This window comes from Euprymna scolopes, chromosome 36 (assembly GCF_053919585.1).
Source record: "Euprymna scolopes isolate OS-2025 chromosome 36, ASM5391958v1, whole genome shotgun sequence".
Lineage (NCBI taxonomy): Eukaryota > Metazoa > Mollusca > Cephalopoda > Sepiida > Sepiolidae > Euprymna > Euprymna scolopes.
The window spans coordinates 7,809,093-7,830,878 of record NC_136517.1 but is presented as its reverse complement, the minus strand read 5'-3'; the positions used below and the strand labels follow the sequence as shown (position 1 = coordinate 7,830,878).

The following is a 21,786-nucleotide window of genomic DNA, read 5'->3' as shown; positions in this document are numbered from 1 at the left end:
AATCAGAAAGAGTAATAGATTTAAAATATGGATCCAAGAAAGATTTGATGAGAAAAAAGACCAATAAGTTTTAGAGTAAGTAAAAATTAAGGCCACTTTTATTTCTGTGCTGTGTGTGTGTTGATAAGATATTTGAGGAATTTATCGAACGTCATCGTTGGAAATTCCAGAATGTCTTTTCTTATGTTTTTATTTCTTGTATTTGACGACGTTTTATTTCCCTTCTTAATAACTATGATCACATCTGATGGCAAAGATTTAAAGGGAAGAGTTTTCAAATCACAAACGATGGTTGATAGCTAACTGCCTTTTTTTACCTTCCATCTCGTCTTGTGAGGATAAAGTTAGATAAAAAGTCGTTTCGTTTCTGACCTGTGGCGTAGTGGATAAAGTACTTAGTAAAATTCAGTTGTAATTTACACTCTTCTGGAGGTTAAAAGCTCAATCTTCAGTACGGCCAACAATTGTGAATTACTTAGGACTTCTACCCAGGTATGGTTGAAGGAACAAGAGTATATCCATCGATTACATAAAGGGTTCTGTTCAAAATTCCATACAGATTCCCAAGTTCAAGCAGATACATCTGAAGAAGGTCGGAGATTATATCGGCTGAAACATGGTAAAACTAACAGTCAAATGAGAACAGTAATTCGTTTTTTAATATAAAAAACTCTGTTCCGTCTGCTTGCTTCCCACCTGACTACAACTTGGATGTCTTCAAGTCCAACGTTAACAAATTCCTAATGAACCGCCCCCTCAAGTAAACACTTCATCAAATCTCCACACTAACGTACTGTACTTGCAATAACCCTTATCCCTGAGTGGCTTCCGGGCCTTGATAAATGGTGACCACCGTGTAAAAAAAAAAAAAAAAAAAAAAGCTCCCAACAAAGAAGCAATCTAGATTATAGACAAAAACAATTTGAAATATAGCCTCGTCGACACTCTGCAGCAAGATTAGAAACATGTGTATAAAAATAATATTAAAATTTTCATGGCAGGTGCTCGGTTGAACTCCAGTCTATAGTTCCCCCCTTCACAAAAAGAAAACACTCGACTAGCTACAACTACTATATACGATTTCCCTCACTCTCTATCTGTGACTAAATCTAAACACAGATTCACTGAACAAAGCGTCTTTCCTAGAACTGCCCTCCTGTTGAACACTATTCCGCTGGTCTGCTTCTCAGTTGAATACAGCATGGTAGCCTTGAAAATCCAATGTAAACAAATTCTTGTTGAGCCGTACCGATAAATAATCAACTTCTACCCAATTTATACCATTAGCGATTACTACACTATCATCTTACATTCATTAACCCTTATCCTTCAGGCCTTGATAAGTGTTGACTCCCTTGTAAAAAAACAAAACAAAAAGAAAACGGTATTTTTTAACATAATGCTAGAGTAGATGAAAATTCCATTAGAAGTTAACAAACTAGTTATGACTACATAGCAGGATATGATGTGAAAGGAGGAGCAAAGTTCTTTCCTTTCACCAGCAATCCTCGGATTCTCTTTTGCCCATTTCTCTCTCGCTCTCTCTCTGTACCAAGAACCAGACGGAATTTCTATCAACAAAGTTTCTTTTTAGAACATCCCACCTGTGGAACAAAATATCACAAGACTGCATCCTAACCAACTACAGCATCAGCATTTTCAACACTTGCTTCCCTTATTTTGTCCTTTAGTCCTCACATTCCATGAGCGATATTTCTGACAAAAGGGGACAAATTGCTGTTTTCTGGGTCGGAATCTATCCATCTAAAACCTATCATTGGCTAGTTTTTGGCCTTTAAGTAGGATTTTTTTAATCTCTTTTACATCAAATGGCGTCATGCCTTGTCTGGAGTGAGTTCCACAAAAGAAAGCCCACTACAAACAAATACTTTATGAACTATCCTTTTGGATAAACAATTCTTCTTAAGTAATTTTATGCTCAATACAAATATTGTTTCCAATCCTCTTGTAGTAGTGTTCATCGTTCAACTAACAATCTTTTTAACTCTTATCCTTAATGTTATACAGAGCACTGCCAGGGGATGCCAGGTAACCTGAACGATTATTATTATGATCGTTGTTAATGCTTAGAAAATAGAATGTTTAAAAAATATGTACTCAGACGAATTAGGTAAAATAAATGGATCAGGAATGCTATCGTGGAATGTTAGAAGAAACAGAAATGTTAAATAAACAAAATACCTGACAAAAATGGATCAGCTGATCTGTGTCTTTCGCTCTATGTGAGTTAATGACATAAGGAGATAGTTTAGAAAAGGCATGTACAGTTTTTAGTTCGAGTTTAAAGTCAGAGGAAAGAGTTGAATAAGTTAGCACAGAAGATATTGTCTCCGTGTTTGGAAGCTGGGAGAACCCTGACCTTAGCATGATGTAGAACTTACAATGGGAAGTCGAGAATAAAGTTTATATAAAATGAACTTGGTATGTGGCATTTCTTTAAAAGGATAGATTTGTTTCAGGATTGCAAGAAACAGACCAGAAGAGTGAGAGACCTATTCGTCCCTATGAAAGATATATTTTCCTCCGTCTGGACCAAACGGACAAAGATATTCCCACATAAGTTTGTTACGATGTGAACAGAGTTATGGAAACACTCACATATACATACAACTGGAGGAGCATTGTAAACATGGGACGTTCATACACTATACATTTTTTTTTGCTGTCTTCAAATTCTTTGAACTCTAATTTCTGACTCTTTGTTTTTCATTTTTCAACCTTTGAGGCGAACATCGGCTGCTTCATTTACCTGCAATGAACTGTTTTCCATATTTATATTCTTATGTTTTTTAACGTTTCGTGAGTACAAATCATAAAATTTTAAGTTTCAACCGACACAGCAACCAACAAATAAATAGAAATGTTAAAACTTCTAACATTAAATAGCATTCTTTGAAACTCCGCAGATTAAGGAGCACCTATCTACCATCTTTGGATTATTCTGCTCAATAATAAAAATATTTTGTAAATTTCTACTTTACAACTCTATTCTTATTAATATTTATTCTCTCTCTCTGTATATATATATATATATATATATATATATATATATATATATATATATATATATATATATATATATAAGAACAGGTAGTTAATAAAATATGTTAAAAAACACTTTGAAAAAGAGTTAAAACCATTTAATTTGAAAAGGAAACACTAAATAAGTGGATAGTCCTTAATCCACGGAGTTTCGAAGAAATACTTTCCTTCTCATCAGAGGGTAGGAATTAGCAAAATGTGGGATCGGATTTTGCATGCAAAAGTATTTGATTAAACTGCAAGTAAGTCAAAGATATTACTTGATAACAAAAAGTGAAGCAGAGGGAATATGGTGAAGAAAAAAGGTGATTTCACGTGAATGGTTGAGATTACTTTATAAATATTAATTCTTTAATATTTATAATATACTTTAGTTTTACCATCTTGGATCATTTTGGTAAATTTAATTGTAATTTTTATTTTATATATATATATATATATATATATATATATATATATATATATTCCAGGTAGAAAAATATTAAAAAATTAAGAAGGGTCGTTGATAGTGCTCAATCAAAGAGAGCAAATTATATATTTTTTTAATTCCATATGTAAATATAATCATATCTTGCTACGATGTGGAAACTGTTTCAATCATATTTGATTTCATCAGGCAAGAACCATTTAAATACAAAATTAAAAATGTTCCAGACCTTTTCAAATTTTGAGGAGAGAAAGTATGCCATGACTGTTCTCGCTTCTAAGAACTTTAGCTTTGCTTCTCGCCAATCATGGCATATTTTCTATCCTCAAAATTTGAAAAGGTCTGGAACCTTTTTAATTTTTGTATTTTAATTTTTCTTGCCTGATGTAATCGAATATAATTGAAACGGTCTGCACATCGCAGCAATATATGACTGTATTTACATAAAGAATAATAGAATAATAATAATAATAATAATAATATATATATATATATATATATATATATATATATATATGAGCAAACAGTTAATAAAACATGTTAAAAAAAACACTTTGAAATGAGTTAAAAACATATTTAATCTGAAAAGGAAACACTAGATAAGTGGATAGTCATTAATCCGCGGAGTTTCGAAGAAATACTTTCCTTCTCATCAGAGGGTAGGAATTAGCAAAATGCGGGATCGGATTTTGCATGCAGAAGTATTTGATGAAACAACAAGTAAGTCAAAGATCTTACTTGAAAACAAAAAAAGTGAAGCAGAGGGAATATGGTGAAGAAAAAGGTTATTACACATGAATGGATAGTCTGGTGGAAGATAAATAATCCAGTGACGGTAAAATCCAAATCCAAATATTATTATAAGCTCTATCTCCTATTTGGTTTTATCGAGCTTTTACATCTGGCTGAGATAACTTTATAAGTATTAATTCTTTAATATTTATAATATTTTTTTAATTTTACCATCTTGGATCATTTTGGTAAATTTAATCGTAAATTTTAGTTTATATACATATATATATATATATATATATATATATATATATATATATATATATGGCTGACCGAAACATGCTCATGAATGTGTAGCGACATATTAATGCTTATATAAAACAAATAAAAAGTATAATATATACTTTTATTTGTTTTATATAAGCCAGTTACGACTAACTAGAGACTTCTTCAGGCGATATTGCTTTTACAAAACTTTAGTCTGTAACGGTGAACAAAGTCCGTAACAAAAAAGATGGGCAAAGATGGACAAAGATGGACAATGATGACTGCCGGGACAAACACACGATGTTCAATCTTCTATGAACTTTTATTTTATTTTATTTATTTATTTCTTCTTGCAGCATTTTTTTTCTACCTAAGCAAAGAATGTCTAATTTTGCTGAAAAGTAACGGTATTAACATATTAAATATTATTATTGACATAATAATAACCGTTTGTTTCTGGATAATGAAACACATTTGTAAAAAAAAAATGTACCGAAATTTTAACATGCTGAAGGAACTGCTTTGCATAAAAAATAAATATTTGGATCTTGGAATGTAACTATACTGTTATTCTTTTATATATTCTCTGTTGCTATATTTAACATACATTGACCTTCTAAATAAAATAATTGGTATACACAAAGAGTGAAATATAATTGGAAAACATATTTTGCCGAAACAATATTTTTTTGATGTTGGTTGGCAGTTGTAGAGCAACCATACCCAACTGCACACTAGGTTGGTCTACAGCTTTTTTGATGACTAATTAAGCCTATCTTTGAGTGGCATAAGCGATTGCATCTGTAACAGTTGAAGGTAGACTCATTTGGTGGTATTTCTTGCCTCCTTCGTTGGCGTCTGAGCTCTTGGTTGTTTTGAAACTCTCTCTCCCCATGGACCTGATAGTGGAGCACCATAGGTCACGGTCTTTCTAGTTTTGCATGTTAATGTCCAACATTTTCAGATCACGCTTACAGATGTCCTTATAGTGCAACTGGGGTCTGCCTATTTTTCTGTTGCTTGAAGTTAGTTCGCTAAAGAGTATGTCTTTGGCAATCTGCCAGTTTTCATTCTGATTACGTGCCCCAGCCAACGGAGCTGGCGCTGTTTCAGGAGTGTGTACATCGATGGCAGATTGAAGCGAGAGAGGATAACATTGTTGGTCACCAACAACGTTATTCTCTCTCACTTCAATCAATCAATCAATCAATCAATCAATCAATATATATATATATATATATATATATATATATATACACTTGTGCCCGATATTATTCATACCCCCCTTGAAAATTGAGTTTATTAGGTGTAACTTTTGTAAGAATTTATTGTTTACGTCCATATTGATACATATTCTTAATAAACCTCTTCTGATCATTTTCGTCATTTTAAAATCTCGGGATACTTGTAATAAAAGAAATATACAGCTATTTATAAAATCTGCAATGTTCAAAAATAATCATACCCCCTTATTTTTTCAGTATTAATCGAGTTTCTGACTGTTTGTTTTCTGCTTGATTCTTATTTTGAATGCTTTTATACAACCTTTGATTAATTTCATTTCGTTTTTTGCATTTTTCAGAAATTAAAATGATATCAACTGAAAACCAATAAAAGAATAAAAATTATTAGAATGGGGAAGAAAAAAGAGCTTAGTAATGATCTTAGGACTAAAATTGTGAATTCACATAAGGATGGTTTAGGTTACAAGTCAATTTCCAAGAAATTTGAGGTCCCTACAGCAACAGTACAGAGCATCATCAAAAAATTCCAGAGCCACCACACAACAAACAACTTGATTGGTAGAGGAAGGAAAAGGAAACTGTCTGCTAGAGCCACCAGGAATATTGTAAGAAGTGTTAATGCAAATCCAACCACCACTAATAAGGACATTTTAGAAAATCTGGAGTCTTCTGGCATAAAAATATCAAGGCAAACATTGCAAAGGACTCTGCATGAAAATGGTCTGAAAGGAAGAAGACCAAGAAGGACTCCATTGCACACCGGAAAACACCTTGCAGCACGTCTAAAGTTTGCTAGGACCCATGTGAATTCTCCAGAGTCCGTTTTCTCAAGTATTTTGTGGACTGACGAAACAAAAATTGAATTGTTTGGCCATATGGATGCTTCTTACGTTTGAAGGAAGAAAGGAAAAGCTTACAACCCAAAGAACACCATACCCACGGTGAAACATGGTGGTGGTAGCCTAATGTTTTGGGGCTCCTTTTCGGCTAGTGGTCCAGGTAGTTTGGTCAAGATAGATGGAACCATGAAGAAGGAGCAATATTTGGAGATACTCCAGCAAAAACATTATACAGGATGCGGAGAAGCTCCATTTAGGACCAAACTGGGTCCTTCAACAGGATAGTGATCCAAAACATACTGCCAAAATAGTCAAGAAATGGTTTGAGGATAATCAAATTAATGTTTTGGAATGGCCTAGCCAGAGTCCCGACCTGAACCCTATCGAAAACCTCTGGCACATATTGAAAACTGAGGTTAAAAAGCGGAAACCTAGAAATTTGAAGGATTTGGAGAACTACTGCATTGAAGAATGGTCAAAAATCAGTGTTGATGCTTGTAAAAACCTTGTTGATAAATATCCCAAACGGTTACAGGCAGTTATTAAGAATAAAGGGCATGCTATTGACTATTAGTAAGAGAGGTATGAATAATTTTGAACTAGTGCCATTATTGTTTTTCTTTGTATAATGTTTCAAACTTGCATAATTTATTTATTTGTTGAGTTTAAATGAAATGCTTATGCTTGATTAATTGTTTGAAATCCCTTTAATATTGTCTACCTTCTGGTTTGAGCAATATTCTTATAGAAATCTCAAAGATCCGAGGGGTATGAATAATATCGGGCACAAGTGTATATATATATATATATATATATATATATATATATATATATATATATATGTGTGTGTGTGTGTGTGTGTGTGTGTGTGTGAGAGAGAGAGAGGGGGGTCTAGTATGCCACCATAAGCGAGTTTCATAAACGTTTAGAAATTGTGAAATGGTTTCCTAAATATTTGGAGATTCCAAAAGTTTTTTTTATAAACATATTTATGAAAAAAACTTTGTGAATTTCCAAATATTTAATAAAACATTTTTTCCATCTCTAATTGTTTATGAAACTTTCTTATGCTGACATCTCCTCCTCCTCTCTCTCTCTCTCTCTCTCTCTCTCTCTCTCTCTCTCTCTAACAAATACTGACCCAACGGGTATGGGTAGTGTGTCTCCCCTCCCCGGCTTTCTTTCTTTCTTTTTTTCTTTTCTTTTGCTTGTTTACAACGTAATAATACAGGTGTCTCCAGCATCTGCATTGAATCTACGACAGCACTCCACTGAACAGTCACTCAGTCACTAACAAGGAATCAAAAATAAGTTCCCAAAATGTCAAATTAGTGAACATTCTGTGCTACCGTAGTTTGCATAGCTACCCACGTAATCTAATCATGTTATAAGCTAAAATAAAATAATAATACAAAAATAGAATTAATTTTAAAAATCTTCAATTATTATCAAAATGCACCAAAACTGTTTAAAATAAAATATAAACAAATAAAAATAAGTTTTTTTCTTCTCGTGACGGGGTTAAGCAACTGAATGTAACTTTAAAAGGATTTTTTTAAAAACCATTCAAATTGCAACAATAGAATGAACATAATAACATTATGCAAAAATTATATTGTCACTAAAATTAAAAAATTTTTTTTTTATTTCTTTCTTCAAAATGGCGTCTACACAGAATAATCAGCAAGTTATGGCGCGTAAAAGAACCGAGCTACTACTACTACTACTACTACTACCACCACCACCATATTTTTGAACTCTGCTCGTAACTGGGTCTTTTGGCTTTTAGTATTTGTTCTTACTTTCTTCTCTTCGTCTTTTCTCTCTTCGGTTAGTGAAAAAGAAATCTTTCTAGACTAAGACATTAAACATTTTTCCCTAATTCTGAGTGACCCATTTTGGGGAACTGAATTTTTCCTCGCATGACAAAAGCAAGGTCCTGGATATGACCTTAATCTATATCCAGTGGTGAGGCCCCAGCTTGCGGGCTTTGGGGAGTGTGGAGCCTGGAGCCACCCTTTAATTGCCTTGGCTCCCAGGTCCACTCTGACCCGGAGTGGTAGTACCTGTTAGGGTCCCAACTATGGGTTAAATAGAAACCGACTTGAAAACAACAAATATATTCTATTAAAAATTTTATTTTTCAAAATCTTTGGATTCGGCATTAAATAACCTGAAAAGGGTTGATATGCCGTAAAACAAAAACAACCAACAAAAGCGACCCCTTTCTGTGAATAATTAGAAACAATAACAGTGTAAAAGTGTATGCACATTGCACAGGCAGTCTATAGTGATGCCACGGTTGCGCAATCACAACTCTTGAAGCTGCATCGTGCACTGCATCACTGCATCAGTTGCAGTGATCACTTGAGAGCACAGTGTCAGGTAGAAGTCCAGGACAACTAGAAACAATGTCGTAAAAGTGGTGTAGTTTTGGAATCATTCTTTCCTGTTGCACAACCAAGGATTTACAGTCTAGTCTACCCTAGTAAATCTATAACTGAAGAAAGGATATAGGGTTCATACCTTTCCCAAATGAGAGTGATGCAGTTGAACAATAAAGTACATTAAAATAAAATAAATATTTTTTAAATTCAGGTTTACAAGTTATAAATATAGTAAATTAGGGAATTGCCATAAGATCAAAGTATAGTATCTGTCCTGGTTGGTCAGTGGATAAGTTCTTCTAGATTGAAACAATTTTTATTTTTGTTCAAATCCATGCCCCTTTTTGGAGAGCTGGACCCCCCCCCCCTACATGAAAAACTGGTCTTTTGTTTAACTTTGCCTAGGACCTGTTGTCTTTGAAGATTAAGTAGAAATTAAAAAACAACAAAAACTTTTAGATGTCAAAATTAACACATTACGTTAATGTTGATGCTGGTGAAAGTAGTAATCTTTTTTTTTTAGTTAAAAGTAAAACTTTTCATAATTCAATTTTATATTTAATTTTATTTAACACTTTAATGTGCAAACTTAAATTATTAAACATTCCTAGAAATTTTTTTAAAAGTTATAAAACCATTTTTTTTATTGTTTGCATACGTAATAATACTTTTTTTTTTTGCTCCAAATGCGATGAAACAATGTTTGCTCCAAATGTGACAAAATATTTTCTTCAGACGCATAATTTGCTTCAAATCCATTAAAACTTTTTGTTCCAGATGCAACAAAACTTTCGCTCCAGCTGCAATAGTTTTAAATAATTGAAAAATTTAGGAACGTATTTACATCCAAAATTGTAGAAATATCGATTAGCCAAATTTGAAAATATGGATCAATTAATAATTTACTAACGCTACCATGTTCAAATATGGGACACGAGAATGAAATTTCGAGGTCGTAGAACAACTCAAAAACGAAATATCGAATTAAAAAAAAAAAAATTAAATCAGATAGTTATTTAAAAAAAAAAAGAAAAAAAAAGCAGTCTTTTTTTAGCTTTTCAAAAATTTACAAAAAAAAAAAACACTCATTACGAATATTTATTGATCGTTATGAAACATCACATATAAATATAGATTTTTACTAAAATAAAAAACACATTTATGATAAATTTCAGGTCAATAAGTAAAATGATTTCGAAAAAATTCCCCACATTAAAAAGCGTGATAAGAAAATGAAATAGTTTTTAGTGCGTGGAAAAAAGTTGGGTAATTTTTATTTGAGGCTGGAAATTTGCGACCACGCATGTCGCGCTTATTGTCCGTTAGAGGGAAAGTGGGAGGTAATGACTGAATAGAGAGTGAAGAGAGTTGGAGAGAGTAAAGCAGCGTGAGCGAAGGAGGGACGAACTGGGTATTTCCAGCTTTTATGTCGTTTTTTTTTTCTTTAAAAAGAGAACATTTTAGTCCCAAGTCATCATTCCTGTATTCTCACTCGTTGCTTTAAAGAAGCAACCCGACAAGATATTACGGGTGCGACATATAAAAAGGACAATCAAATTATTTACCAAGAGATTTCAACTTTTACGGATTTATAACTTACACGGGAGATTTTTTAAACGCGAAATCGACATTTTTTTTCTTCTATTTACCTATTTTTCTATTCAACTTTAATTTTCTTAATTTATTTTTTCACTACGGACGAATCTCTTTTTATTTGCAGCATTTAAATTTTTTTTTCTTAATAAACAAAACAAAAAAAAAACACAGGTTGACCTCTGATCTGTTTTTATAATTCAATTAGGACATCGTTATTACGCTAAGATCAACTATGGCGTATACTACGACTGATCGAATGGAGGCCGACTTGGATTGCGACTGTGAAGGATTAAAAAATGATACGACGTTTCGTGACAATATCGTCGAAATGGATCGTAAATTTCGAAAACTGAAAATTCCAAGTACATCTTTGGATTCTGCGTACAGTAGTTGCAGCTATTCTGCATCTTTGTGTTCTGTCGATTCTGTAGACAATTCTTCTGTTGACTTCAAACAACCGCCGGATTTGGCTAGTATACCAGAGGACGAAGGAACATCCGAGTGCATGTCCGAATCCGACTCTTCGAAACCTGCCATCAATTTGTTACACCATCAAGACGAAGAAGGGGATAGGTGAGTTTGAAAAATTATTTTTTTATTTTTGAGGGGGGGGGGGAGATAGCACTTATTGGTGCTTATATAGATCAACCCCCATGGCTGCCTATATTTACTCTATAAAACCCGATAACGCATTCTCAACTTTCTGGTGATCACATAAAACCCCGAATTCTTGAAATGGAAAATCAGAAAATTTTTATTTACATTGCATTTTCTGTATTAATATAATTTAGGGGGGAAACTCTGCACCAGCACCATATATTTTAATTTTTGCATTGTGCTTTTATTTGTACTTTTCTCGTATTGTTTGCGTAGCTTAAAAAAAAAGTGCTTATGCACTTGTTACAGGGTTGTTTTTGTTTTTTTTTAATAATAGTATTTTCAAGTTAAATTTAAGTTTCACGATTTTTTTTTTTAATTGTTAGGTGGAAGTACAGAATAGTTACAAAACGCCCTCCCCATGTTAAGAATGGCTTTCCGAACAATAACGTTAATTCAGCACGATAAAAATAAGTGCATAAGTACAAAAAACAAAACAAAATAAAACATGCAACAGTTTATATCTATGTAAACAGTTTTGGCGATTGTGCAGTATAGAAAAAGGGATGGGAAATCAAATAGACAGCAAAATGTACTTTTACTTGTTATGCAATGCATTTGTTATCGTCACTATTACTTAGACAAGCCAGCATGCTTTCTCATGTTCGCTTTTCGGGGGGGGGGGGTCGCAAAGTTGAGCCTGAGCAAAAAAGAAAAAAAGATGCATAGTGAAACCTTAAGTCTAAGTTCGAGGGCAGTTGCTGATCGGATTAGACTAAGTTTGCTCTGGAATTCACGATCAAGTCTCACCAGTATTGGTAAACGACGCTGACTTGGCTAAGTAAAAGGGTACTAGTGCAAGTGCACTTATTGATCCGTGCTGAAATAATAACGTTATTTAAAAAGACGTTCTTAACATGGGGAGGGTGGTTTGTAACTATTCTATACTTTAACCTTACAATTGAATAAAAACCTCGTAAAACTTTAATTAACTTGGAAATACGATTTAAAAAAAAAATAGCGCGGATAAGTGCACTGGCATCAGTAAAAGTAACAAATGCATAGATTGAATATTACAATCGGTGGTTGGTCAATGTGGCCTAGTTGTCCCCTTGAAAATTTACCTGCAAAGTAGTAAGTACTTAGGGGTATTACCCCCCCCTCCTCAACCTCACCATGTTAAGAACGGCTTTCGGAATAAACACCCTTTGCAGGTAAGTCTTCAGTGGGTATAACCAGGTCACATTGAGTCAATCAGTAAGTACATATTCAAGACTATAAATTTGAAGTAGAAAAGTTTTCTTGCCTTTGGTAACAGTAATTTGTCTTTCTCTTAACTTATATATTTTTTTTTTCTTTTTTCGCTTGTCTTTCGCTTATATATTAGCGACCTCAATTGCAGGCATTTTATTTTAGAGAATTTAATAAGACCAGTCGTGACTCGTTGGGTCAATATTTGCTATGGATATCGTAGTTTTCAGTGTGTGTGTCTATACATTGTCTATACATAAGTGTTCAATAACGAGTAGACGCATCTATTTTAGTATAAACTTTAATTTTTATACTTATCCGTATGTTTCGACTATTTGATCGCATTCTCGGTCTAATCAGACTTGGCCATTTTGTTTTATAATCGAATAAGCATTCGTATCAAGCTGTAGATGTTCGTATAAATACACATTTATCTAAATAAATATATGCATTATATGTACGACATCTTAAACAATTCGTCTTTATATGAAGTGTGCATAGAAAAGATTTTAAGTTTTTAGTACGCTTCAAAAAAAAACGACTCCCGACCCCCTTTGGTCACAACCTTCATTTAAGCGTTTTTTTTTTTTTTTAAATAAACTGTTACTGATGAATGTGCAAAATACAATTTAAATTTAACTGTTTTTAAATTCTTTTGAAATTCTTTTTGTTATGCATTTTTTATTTATTTTTTTTTTTTTAAGCATCTAAAAGTTTAAAATAAACAATCCTTTTCTTTGTGGAGTTTATTTAAAGCAATTGGATTTTCCAACTGCAGCGATTGGTTCATTGCTGTCACGTGGTACATGGGGGGGCGTTGTTGACGCACAGCCATTTTAAAAATAACCTAATTTTTTTTTTCATTCTGAGTTTTTTTTTATTTTAATCATTTTTACACACCCATAAAAATATTCCACAATTGTCTCATTTTATTATCGAAGTCATAATCCCAGTAAAATTGACTTTTAACGGTCTTGTTTCCCATTAAAGGTTAGTATTTATGCCATATCCCCCCCCCCCAAACGCATATACCTTATTAACCCTAAGTCCGGGAGGCAATACAAAATTGTGCTAAATGTGGGTGTAACGGACTGTTTAAAAGGAATTTCAACAATAATTTTCGTTTTTCAAAGAAATTTCTATTTTAGTCGGGTAAATTTAGATTAACATTCATTTTGCATTAAGTTAAAGCAAATTTCGGTGTTTCACCTTTTTTAATTAAACATACTTTTAAACGCCAAAATATCTTCATTTTGTATCTCTTGTTCGACTAATATATATTTGATCTTCTAACTCCTAAAAAAAATTTACAAAAAAAAAAATAAATAAACATTTGTTGGCTGTTTAAATTATACGTAAATTATTTTTAAACTATGTTGACCATTGACCACCTCCTTTTCTCTAAAAATAATGACACCTCAAAATCTATCACACGACCAAAAATAAGTCCGTGCCAAGTATTGTTAAATACTTTGGAGTTATGATGGAAGCTTCAACTAAGTGTCCCCCCCCCCTCAAACTTCTGGGTCTCCTGTAATCCCCCTCCTCATTTCCCATATATAAACAAAAAATCGTTTCCTATTAAAAATACTACTTGCACCATATATAGATACACTAATACGTTTTATTATGGTTGAGTGATGTAGATTTTAAGACAACTTTCAAAAAAAAAAAAAAAATTGCTGTTTGATCTGATTGACGTGTCATGCCTCAAGTCGATATGATACAATAATACATCGACATTTTAGACATTTAACTGTGACCCATAAAGAAAATGACTTTTTCTGGTTTCTTTACTGGAATTGGTCAGATTTTGACATTTTATAAAGTAAAAGTTTATAACTTTGCTCTGTCTCTTGGATGCTTTCAATTCTCTCTGGGTAGGTTAGTGTGTGTGGGGTGGGGAAACTGGTTCACTTTAAGGATTCCTGCTTGAACTCGACTCCACTTTTATTTTTATACTGATAAGGCAGCACCTCTTGAAGCTAAAAGCCACCCGAGGATAAGAGTTAATGGGACTAATTTTCAGCTGAAAATGACCTGAATTAACAAACTACAGCTTTTTTTTTTTTTTTTTTAAATTGTATTTCAATTATATGTATTTGCATATTTCAACAATTTATTTTTATCTTTCCAGTTTATTGCATTTGGCTATTATTCGCGGACACGCACAAATTGCTGATGATTACATCCGTGGCGCCAAAAGTTTCAATCTGTCGCATCTTCTCGACCTGCAAAATAACTTCTTTCAAACGCCATTGCACTTGGCTGTGATCACGAAACAATCGAACATAGTTGAGACATTACTTCGATGCAACGTTGCTGTAGACATTGCTGATTCTTATGGCAACACTGCGATGCACATCGCTTGCCGTGAAGGAAATATCGACATTGCTCGACTGTTATTTCAATATGCTCCACATCGCGTCATCCTCGAATTGAGAAATTATGATGGTAAGACTGGATTTCTTCTACATATTTTGGTAAAAGATTTTTAAAAGTGCTAATTCACTCCTTTTTAAAAGCCAATTTATCATGAGACAGAAATTTTAAAGAAATAAATGCAGTTTAGTTTATTTTAACGTTTAATAATTAACACTTGTAATAAGTCGCTATTCTTTCGAAACCAAGAAAAGACAACTGCAAAGTTTCCAAGATTTCTTTTTATTCTCAAGAACATTTAATTGATGTTTGTTTTAAGAAAAATTGATTTTTACTCTCGACCTTTTGAAACATTTTCTGTAAAATTTGAGTTTAAACATTCATCACAATTTTGTCATAATTAAGCAGACGATCGTAGTGAATTTGAATCTTTCACTTCTGGACAGTGGACAGTATAGACAAATGGTTTATATTATATGTGTGTGTGTGTTTATTTTATTTGCATTATGGCCTAGCCGTGCAAGATAAATATTTAGTTCTTTTTCAACAATTGTATTTTAAGTAATTTAAAAAAACAAATATATTTTCTCTGCATGTATAAAAACTTAAATTTTATTAAATTTTGATAAATAGCAATATTTATGAAAAACAATTTCACGCTCATCTGATCTTCTAACCGCTTTCAAACAGTGAATTCTTTTTTAAATTAGAAAAAAAACAAACTTTTTTTCTATCAGAATGAGATGTCTACCTTCTCAAACCTTAACTATATCACAAAAAATTGGCATTTAAAAATGGGTAACTTAGTAGTTTTACCAAAATTAGATTTTTTTTTTTTTTTTTCATCAAACTTGCAAAGATTAGGACCCTTTGCATCTTAATTCCATTGACTATATAGTAGATAATTGGTATACATTTTAATATTTTCAAACTGCCAAATTTCGACATCCTTAAATTTACCAGTCTTTTAATTTTTATTTAAAAAATTTTTTTATTTCTCCTCTACAAAACTTTAACTTCATTTTAATAATTAAAAATATTTAACTTTTTTTCAGGTTTATCATGTCTTCATATTGCTGCTCTCCAAAATCATTATTCTTTGATGGAATTGCTGCTTGAGAATGGAGCCAATATTAACGTTCAGGTAAGTGTAGTTTTTTTTTTTTTTTCTTAGTGCTTATTTAGAATTACACTCGATTTAAAATAAATATAAATAAATAAAATAAAAATTTTATGACAAAATGAGAATAGCGCCTGGAACTGCCAGGTTTTAGTATTTCAATTTGACTATTGAAATTTCGCTTGAATGCAGAAAAATTACAAAATATTTAATCACTAAAAATCGTAAATCGATTTTTCTTTATAAAACAAATTGATCAATTTGCTTGATCTTTGCAAAGATTTTTTTGCATTTTTGTTTTTTAAGTGTAATTATAAATAAGCACTTTTTCTTTTTTTCGCCAAATAAATAATTAGGATTGCATACATCATTTGAAAAGGTATATCATAAAAAATGAATTTTTGGGAGAAATTTTTACTTTGACATTTTAGAAATTTTAAGCGTAATTTAAATTAACATAATTTTAATAAAATAAAAAAATTTTCCTTTCAATTTCATGGAAATTGAACTTCGTAAGTTTTATTTTTATTAAAAAATTATCACCTAGGTACAATGATTTTTAGAGTTGGTATGGGAACCCACTTTTTTTTTTCCAAATTGTAGAATTGAACTAAAAAGATTTACATTTCAAATCTCGAATTTGATTAAAAACAAAAAAACTTTGAATTAAAATCCAATTAGATCTCGCATTGTTTAAAAAAAAAGTTTTGGGTTAATCTCAGAGGGTTTGGGTTGATATACAAAATTTTTGTAATGTTAAAATCTATTTTATATATATATATATATATATATATATATATATAATATATATAACCGTTCTTTTTTTTTTTTTTTTTTTTTGTCAGGATGGCAAAAGTGGCCGTACAGTTCTCCATTATGCTGCTGAGTATGGAAATCAGAGGCTGGTCAACCAATTGTTTAATTATCCCGATTTAGACATCAATACTGTTACATACAGTGGAATGTCAGCACTCAATTTGGCTGAAGGTCGTAATCACATTGAAATTAAGGAAATGTTGCAACTGAATGGAGCTGTCTTGCCTGATTATTCATCAGAAGAATCTGAAGATGAAACAGTAAGTATTTTTTATTTATTTATTTATTTAATCACGATTAAGGTAACCATGTAAATTTTTAAAAAATTACTTAGATCGCTCAAATAAACTGTCGCTTTTCTCCATATTTATGGTAGGGATTCAACATAGTTATTCACCCGTTCGTTTGTTTGCATTTTTCTCAATAACCACGCCTTGGATTAAAAAAAAACATTTTGCACAAACATTAGTCATGGTGAAAGTAAAGTCTTCTCGTGTGGGGAGGGAGACCCTGCATGCTCTGCTTTTTCTTTAAAACATGACATCTTCGTTTCGTGATGAGTATGTGCATCATAAAAATTTGTTTGCATTTTTTTAAGTGTGATTCTAAATAAGCACATTTTTTTTATTATGAGTCAGATGCAAAATTTTACACATTAATCAGAGGATGGGGGTTGTTTTAAATCGAAATATTATGCATACTTTTTGTCAGCCAGAGCAACATTTGGTAACCTTGCTGGTTTAAAATAAGTCCTATATTAATGTTAAAGTAATCTGAATCTGTAAGTTAGTAATTTAAATGTTTTAAATTTATTAAAACAATTTATTTATCCAAATTATTTATTTTTATTTTTCAGTCCATAGCTGATGATTTCTGTATCAATGGCCAACCAATCTAAACCCGTCATCAGAAATGGTCTCGTGTCTGATTGAGTGGACTAAAATAACCAACAAAACATCCCGCCAGAATTGGCATTCAGGCCCGATGGCTCTTTTTTTGTTTTATTTACTCCTTACTTTTTCGTCATCCATTGGAACTTTAAAAGGAGTTAATATTCCGTCTATAACATTTTGCACTTGCTGTTTTGCCAACACGATTCTTTTTATTCCAAAAAAAAAAAAAAAAAAAAATGACTGCAGTTGATGTTATAGAAAAAAAAAAAAAATGCCATCACAACAGAAGAGCTGGCCGGACATGGGAGCAAACACGTCTTCAAACAATGAAGGAGTCTTTTTCCAGAGACACTGCTGAAAGCCAGGGAGAATGAGGAATCAATGAATCTTTAAAGGAAGGACTTGCTGAAAGAAAATTCCATTCCTAGATTCTTAGCTGATGAATGGAATTATTGATTTCTAAGTGCTTCTTTATATTGGATCTTTCAAACCAACGCATTTCAGGTGAAAACATTATGTACTTATGTGTCATAGTGAGATTAGTATAAATTCTAAAAATTATGAAAAATGATTCAATAGAAAAATAATTACAGGTAAAAGAATTTATCACATTTTATCGTAGGGTTTTTAATGTGGAACCAAGTCAGGAGAAATAAGGGAGATAATTTTTGACTTAAACTGACAAATGAAAAGCCTGTCCTTTTTAAGGCAACACATTTCACAACCTAATTGTGGCTAATGTTTTAAATGCATCTAGCACATCTACTTTTTTTTTTAATTTATACTAATTTTGTTATGACACACAAGAATGTAATGTTTTCACCTGAAATGCATTGGCTTAAAAGATCCCCAATGAAAAAAAAAAGCACTTTGATTTAATCAATATTCTGTCAAATAAATTTCTCTCGCCCAATGAAACCTTTTCCAATATACTGACTTCATCTTCAAAACCAAAGAATGGTTGAAACTATACAGTACTAAATTAATAATGTTCTGAACTGAAAGACATTTCTTCAAAAAGAGTTGGTGACGTGCACCAAACATTTCATCTTTGATTCATTTCAATCTAAGATTCATAATTAATTTATTAAAATGTAAATAAAAAAAATTATTTTTTTACAAAGTCTTGTTATTTATTTACTTTGTATGAATTTTAACATATCATATAAATTCACATTCCTATTTGCAGTTTAATTAATATGTACAAAAGGTTTACTGTTTCACAAACTAGTTTTTCATACTGAAAACTCTAATTTCATACATTTTTATTCCAACATGAGATAGATAGATGTGTGTGTGTGTGTGTGTATATATATATATATATATATATATATATATATACACACACACACACAATCTTTTCAAAAGAAATTAAAATTCAATGAGTAACCTCATTCACATTACATTAAAGAAAATCTATTTTACTAATTAGCTTGATATTATTATTTCTTGTAATAGAATCCTTTTAATTGTTCTGTTTAGAAATATTATTTAAAGTTGGTTCATTTAATTTGTTATCAATTATTAATAGCCGACGGCAGTCGCTTTTAAAACCAGAAGCAAGCATATTTAAACCATGAAAGTTATTTTTATTTTCAAGATGGATGTGTTTTATGCTTCCCTAAATTTCGTGTTTTCTTTGCCCTATCCTGCTACCTCAACTGTTCTACATTTAACTCCAGCACTCTTATTCATTTTTTTCAATTTGACCAAATCAGCAAAGTCTCTTCTGCACAACTGTCTATACTGTCTGGATTTATTCTAATGTTATCAGATCTAAGTCGACGTTTCTTAGTCTCTCATAACTTCTTTTTTTACTCTTGCTCGTGTTCACCCCTAACAAGGCATATCATCACTTGGATGTAACGGGCCACTATTTGTGGCCATGCCTAGGAAAGATTAATAAGATGTTGGTTTATGTTTCATTTAAACTTCTGCATATCAGGGAAGCAGGAAAGCAATTCCAAAGTCTAGCTGTTCAAAGGAAGAAACTATTAGAGTAGAAAGTTTTCAGGCATGTAGGGACCTCCAGTGAAGGGGTGTGATTTTGTTGCTAAGCAGATTTGTTGGAGATATGTATGTCAAGGGGTACAAGTGCAATGAGTTTGTCAGAGCCCATTCTATTAAAAGCAGGCAGATGCAACATTGTGGTGATGGGACAGGGATTGGAGCTTAGTTGACAAAGTGTGACCTATTAGATTGAAGATTCCTTTTGGACCCTATTCAAGAGAGAGACTAAGTGTAGATGCATCAGCCCAGATGTTATACCACATCCATTGTATCGTTATATCCTGCATCGATACTGACACAATTTATGACCTGTACTCGAGTCTGCATCTTGTGGCAGTTTATGTAAAAAGCTAAATGAAAACTGTGGTATGAAATTATGCTATCAAACATGCAAAGTTGCTGAAATTTTGAAGATGCTATCAAATTGGAAACTCATTGTATAGTAACTTTAATGACAAAATATTTATTTCTGAAGAAAATGCAAGGGTCATTCCAAAACTAAAGCCTATTTATTTTTGAACTTGAAACCAAAATCGAAGAGCTGAGATTGATACCATTAAAACCAGTCACTTTTTGTGCTGCAGAATTTTTTTTCTACATAGTTACCACCATTCTCAATGCGTTTTTGCTAACGATGAATGATGCCTCTATTGTAAAAGTCCACAGCATGCTTTGTAACTTCCACTCTTTTGTAGTGCTTTGTAACTTTCGCCAATCTGAAATCTACAAACTAATCTAACTGTTCTGACATAGGTTGCATTAGTTTCATAAACGATTAACAGATGTTGATGCGTTCAATTTCTTTTCTTTTAGCATGGAAGAATTCAATGATGCATTCCTGCTTCTGACACACACCCATAACTGGTTGCTTTCTGAATCTCACACTGTCAATATCAGCAACAGAGATGAAACTTTCAGGTTATGAATGCATAAATTCAGTCATCATAACAATGCAATTTTCAATTCCTGCTGATCTGGTGGAATAAAAAAATATAGGAGGCATTACATTTAACCCCCCATCCCTTAACTGGTACAACTTTTGAATCTTAATTGACTAAGTTTATCAAAATAAAAAAGCTTATTTTATGTGTAGTGTTAAAAAATTAAGTCTTCTGCAACTTATCCTTTGGCCTTTTCTGACAAAATTCAGTAATTCCAGAAATTAAAGTGTCATAACTTGATGAAATTCACACTTAATCAATTTCTTTGACTTGTTTAATTTTAAATTATATTCAATTTGTTGTTAACCAATCAGATTGCAGAGAACCAGTTAAGTGTTTTATTTTCCAGTGGTTTATGCATGCTGCTGTATGGTGCTGTTGAAATGTTTGTTTCAGCATAGGTCATAAACTGCTCATGTACTGAAAATATAACAAGCCTCGTTAACATAAACAGTATTTATTTTACAAGAGGTATTGCTACAGCTTTTGAACCCGACAAAGTTGACTCTGCGTTTAGTTTCTTTTTTTTTTTCCCGACTTTATTTAACTAGCAGACAAGTTAGATTATAACTTGATTAAATTGTATATACAGCCTAGTTAATTGTCAGACATAAAACCGAGAAAAACAAACAGTTGACAATTAACTGTTACCAAGTAGGTTGGGGTAGGGGTCAATTTTTCACTTGTTTAAAATCGGGACTGGTGCAAATTTTTTTTTTTTTTTTTTTTTTCAAACCGATTAAACGTTTGAAAGTGAGTAAACATTTTTCCAGATAGGTAGAAGAGTAACTTCTCTTGCCTTTGGTAACATTTGTTACATTTTTTTATATCACTTCTTTTGTATGTCAGTGGATTGTAATACAAATCTGAAAAATTTATAAAACTTTACATATTTCTGTCAAAAAAAAAAAAGTATTTTTTCATAAATATGAATGTATGAGTATAAAAATAAGTGAATCATTTTTTTAGATAGGTCATGTACTTTCTTATACACTCATTTTTTATCCTCTTCTAGTATTGTTCATCATCCGTACTACATCTATCCCATTAATCCTTATACTTTGGTAGCTTTTGTCTTTGATAATTTGTGACTAAATAATAATAAATCATCCTAAGGTTTACTTATGAGGTCAGTTTTATTTAGCACAAGAGAAGTTATTTCTGGATGGATTATCTCCCAAATCCCTCTATTATCATTAATCCCTGAAAAAAAAAAAAGAT

The 21,786-nt window shown here is 31.9% G+C and overlaps 1 protein-coding gene across 1 annotated transcript; it reads left to right on the top strand.

Moving 5' to 3' along the window:
• Positions 1-8,213: 8,213 nt before the first annotated feature.
• LOC145260317 (NF-kappa-B inhibitor alpha-like) lies at positions 8,214-18,737 on the top strand. The gene is made up of 5 exons (XM_080118205.1): positions 8,214-11,128; positions 14,541-14,857; positions 15,841-15,929; positions 16,751-16,981; positions 17,578-18,737. The coding sequence occupies exons 1-5, from the start codon at positions 10,788-10,790 to the stop codon at positions 17,617-17,619; spliced, it is 1,020 nt and encodes a 339-aa protein (XP_079974331.1). The 5' UTR covers positions 8,214-10,787; the 3' UTR covers positions 17,620-18,737.
• Positions 18,738-21,786: the final 3,049 nt, after the last annotated feature.

Excerpts from the sequence above, each read along its gene's own strand:
- LOC145260317 (XM_080118205.1), top strand. The coding sequence starts at position 10,788 with ATGGCGTATACTACGACTGATCGAATGGAGGCCGACTTGGATTGCGAC. Across the intron at positions 11,129-14,540 it reads CAAGACGAAGAAGGGGATAG|TTTATTGCATTTGGCTATTA; the intron begins GTGAGTTTGAAA and ends TTATCTTTCCAG. Across the intron at positions 16,982-17,577 it reads AAGAATCTGAAGATGAAACA|TCCATAGCTGATGATTTCTG; the intron begins GTAAGTATTTTT and ends TTTATTTTTCAG.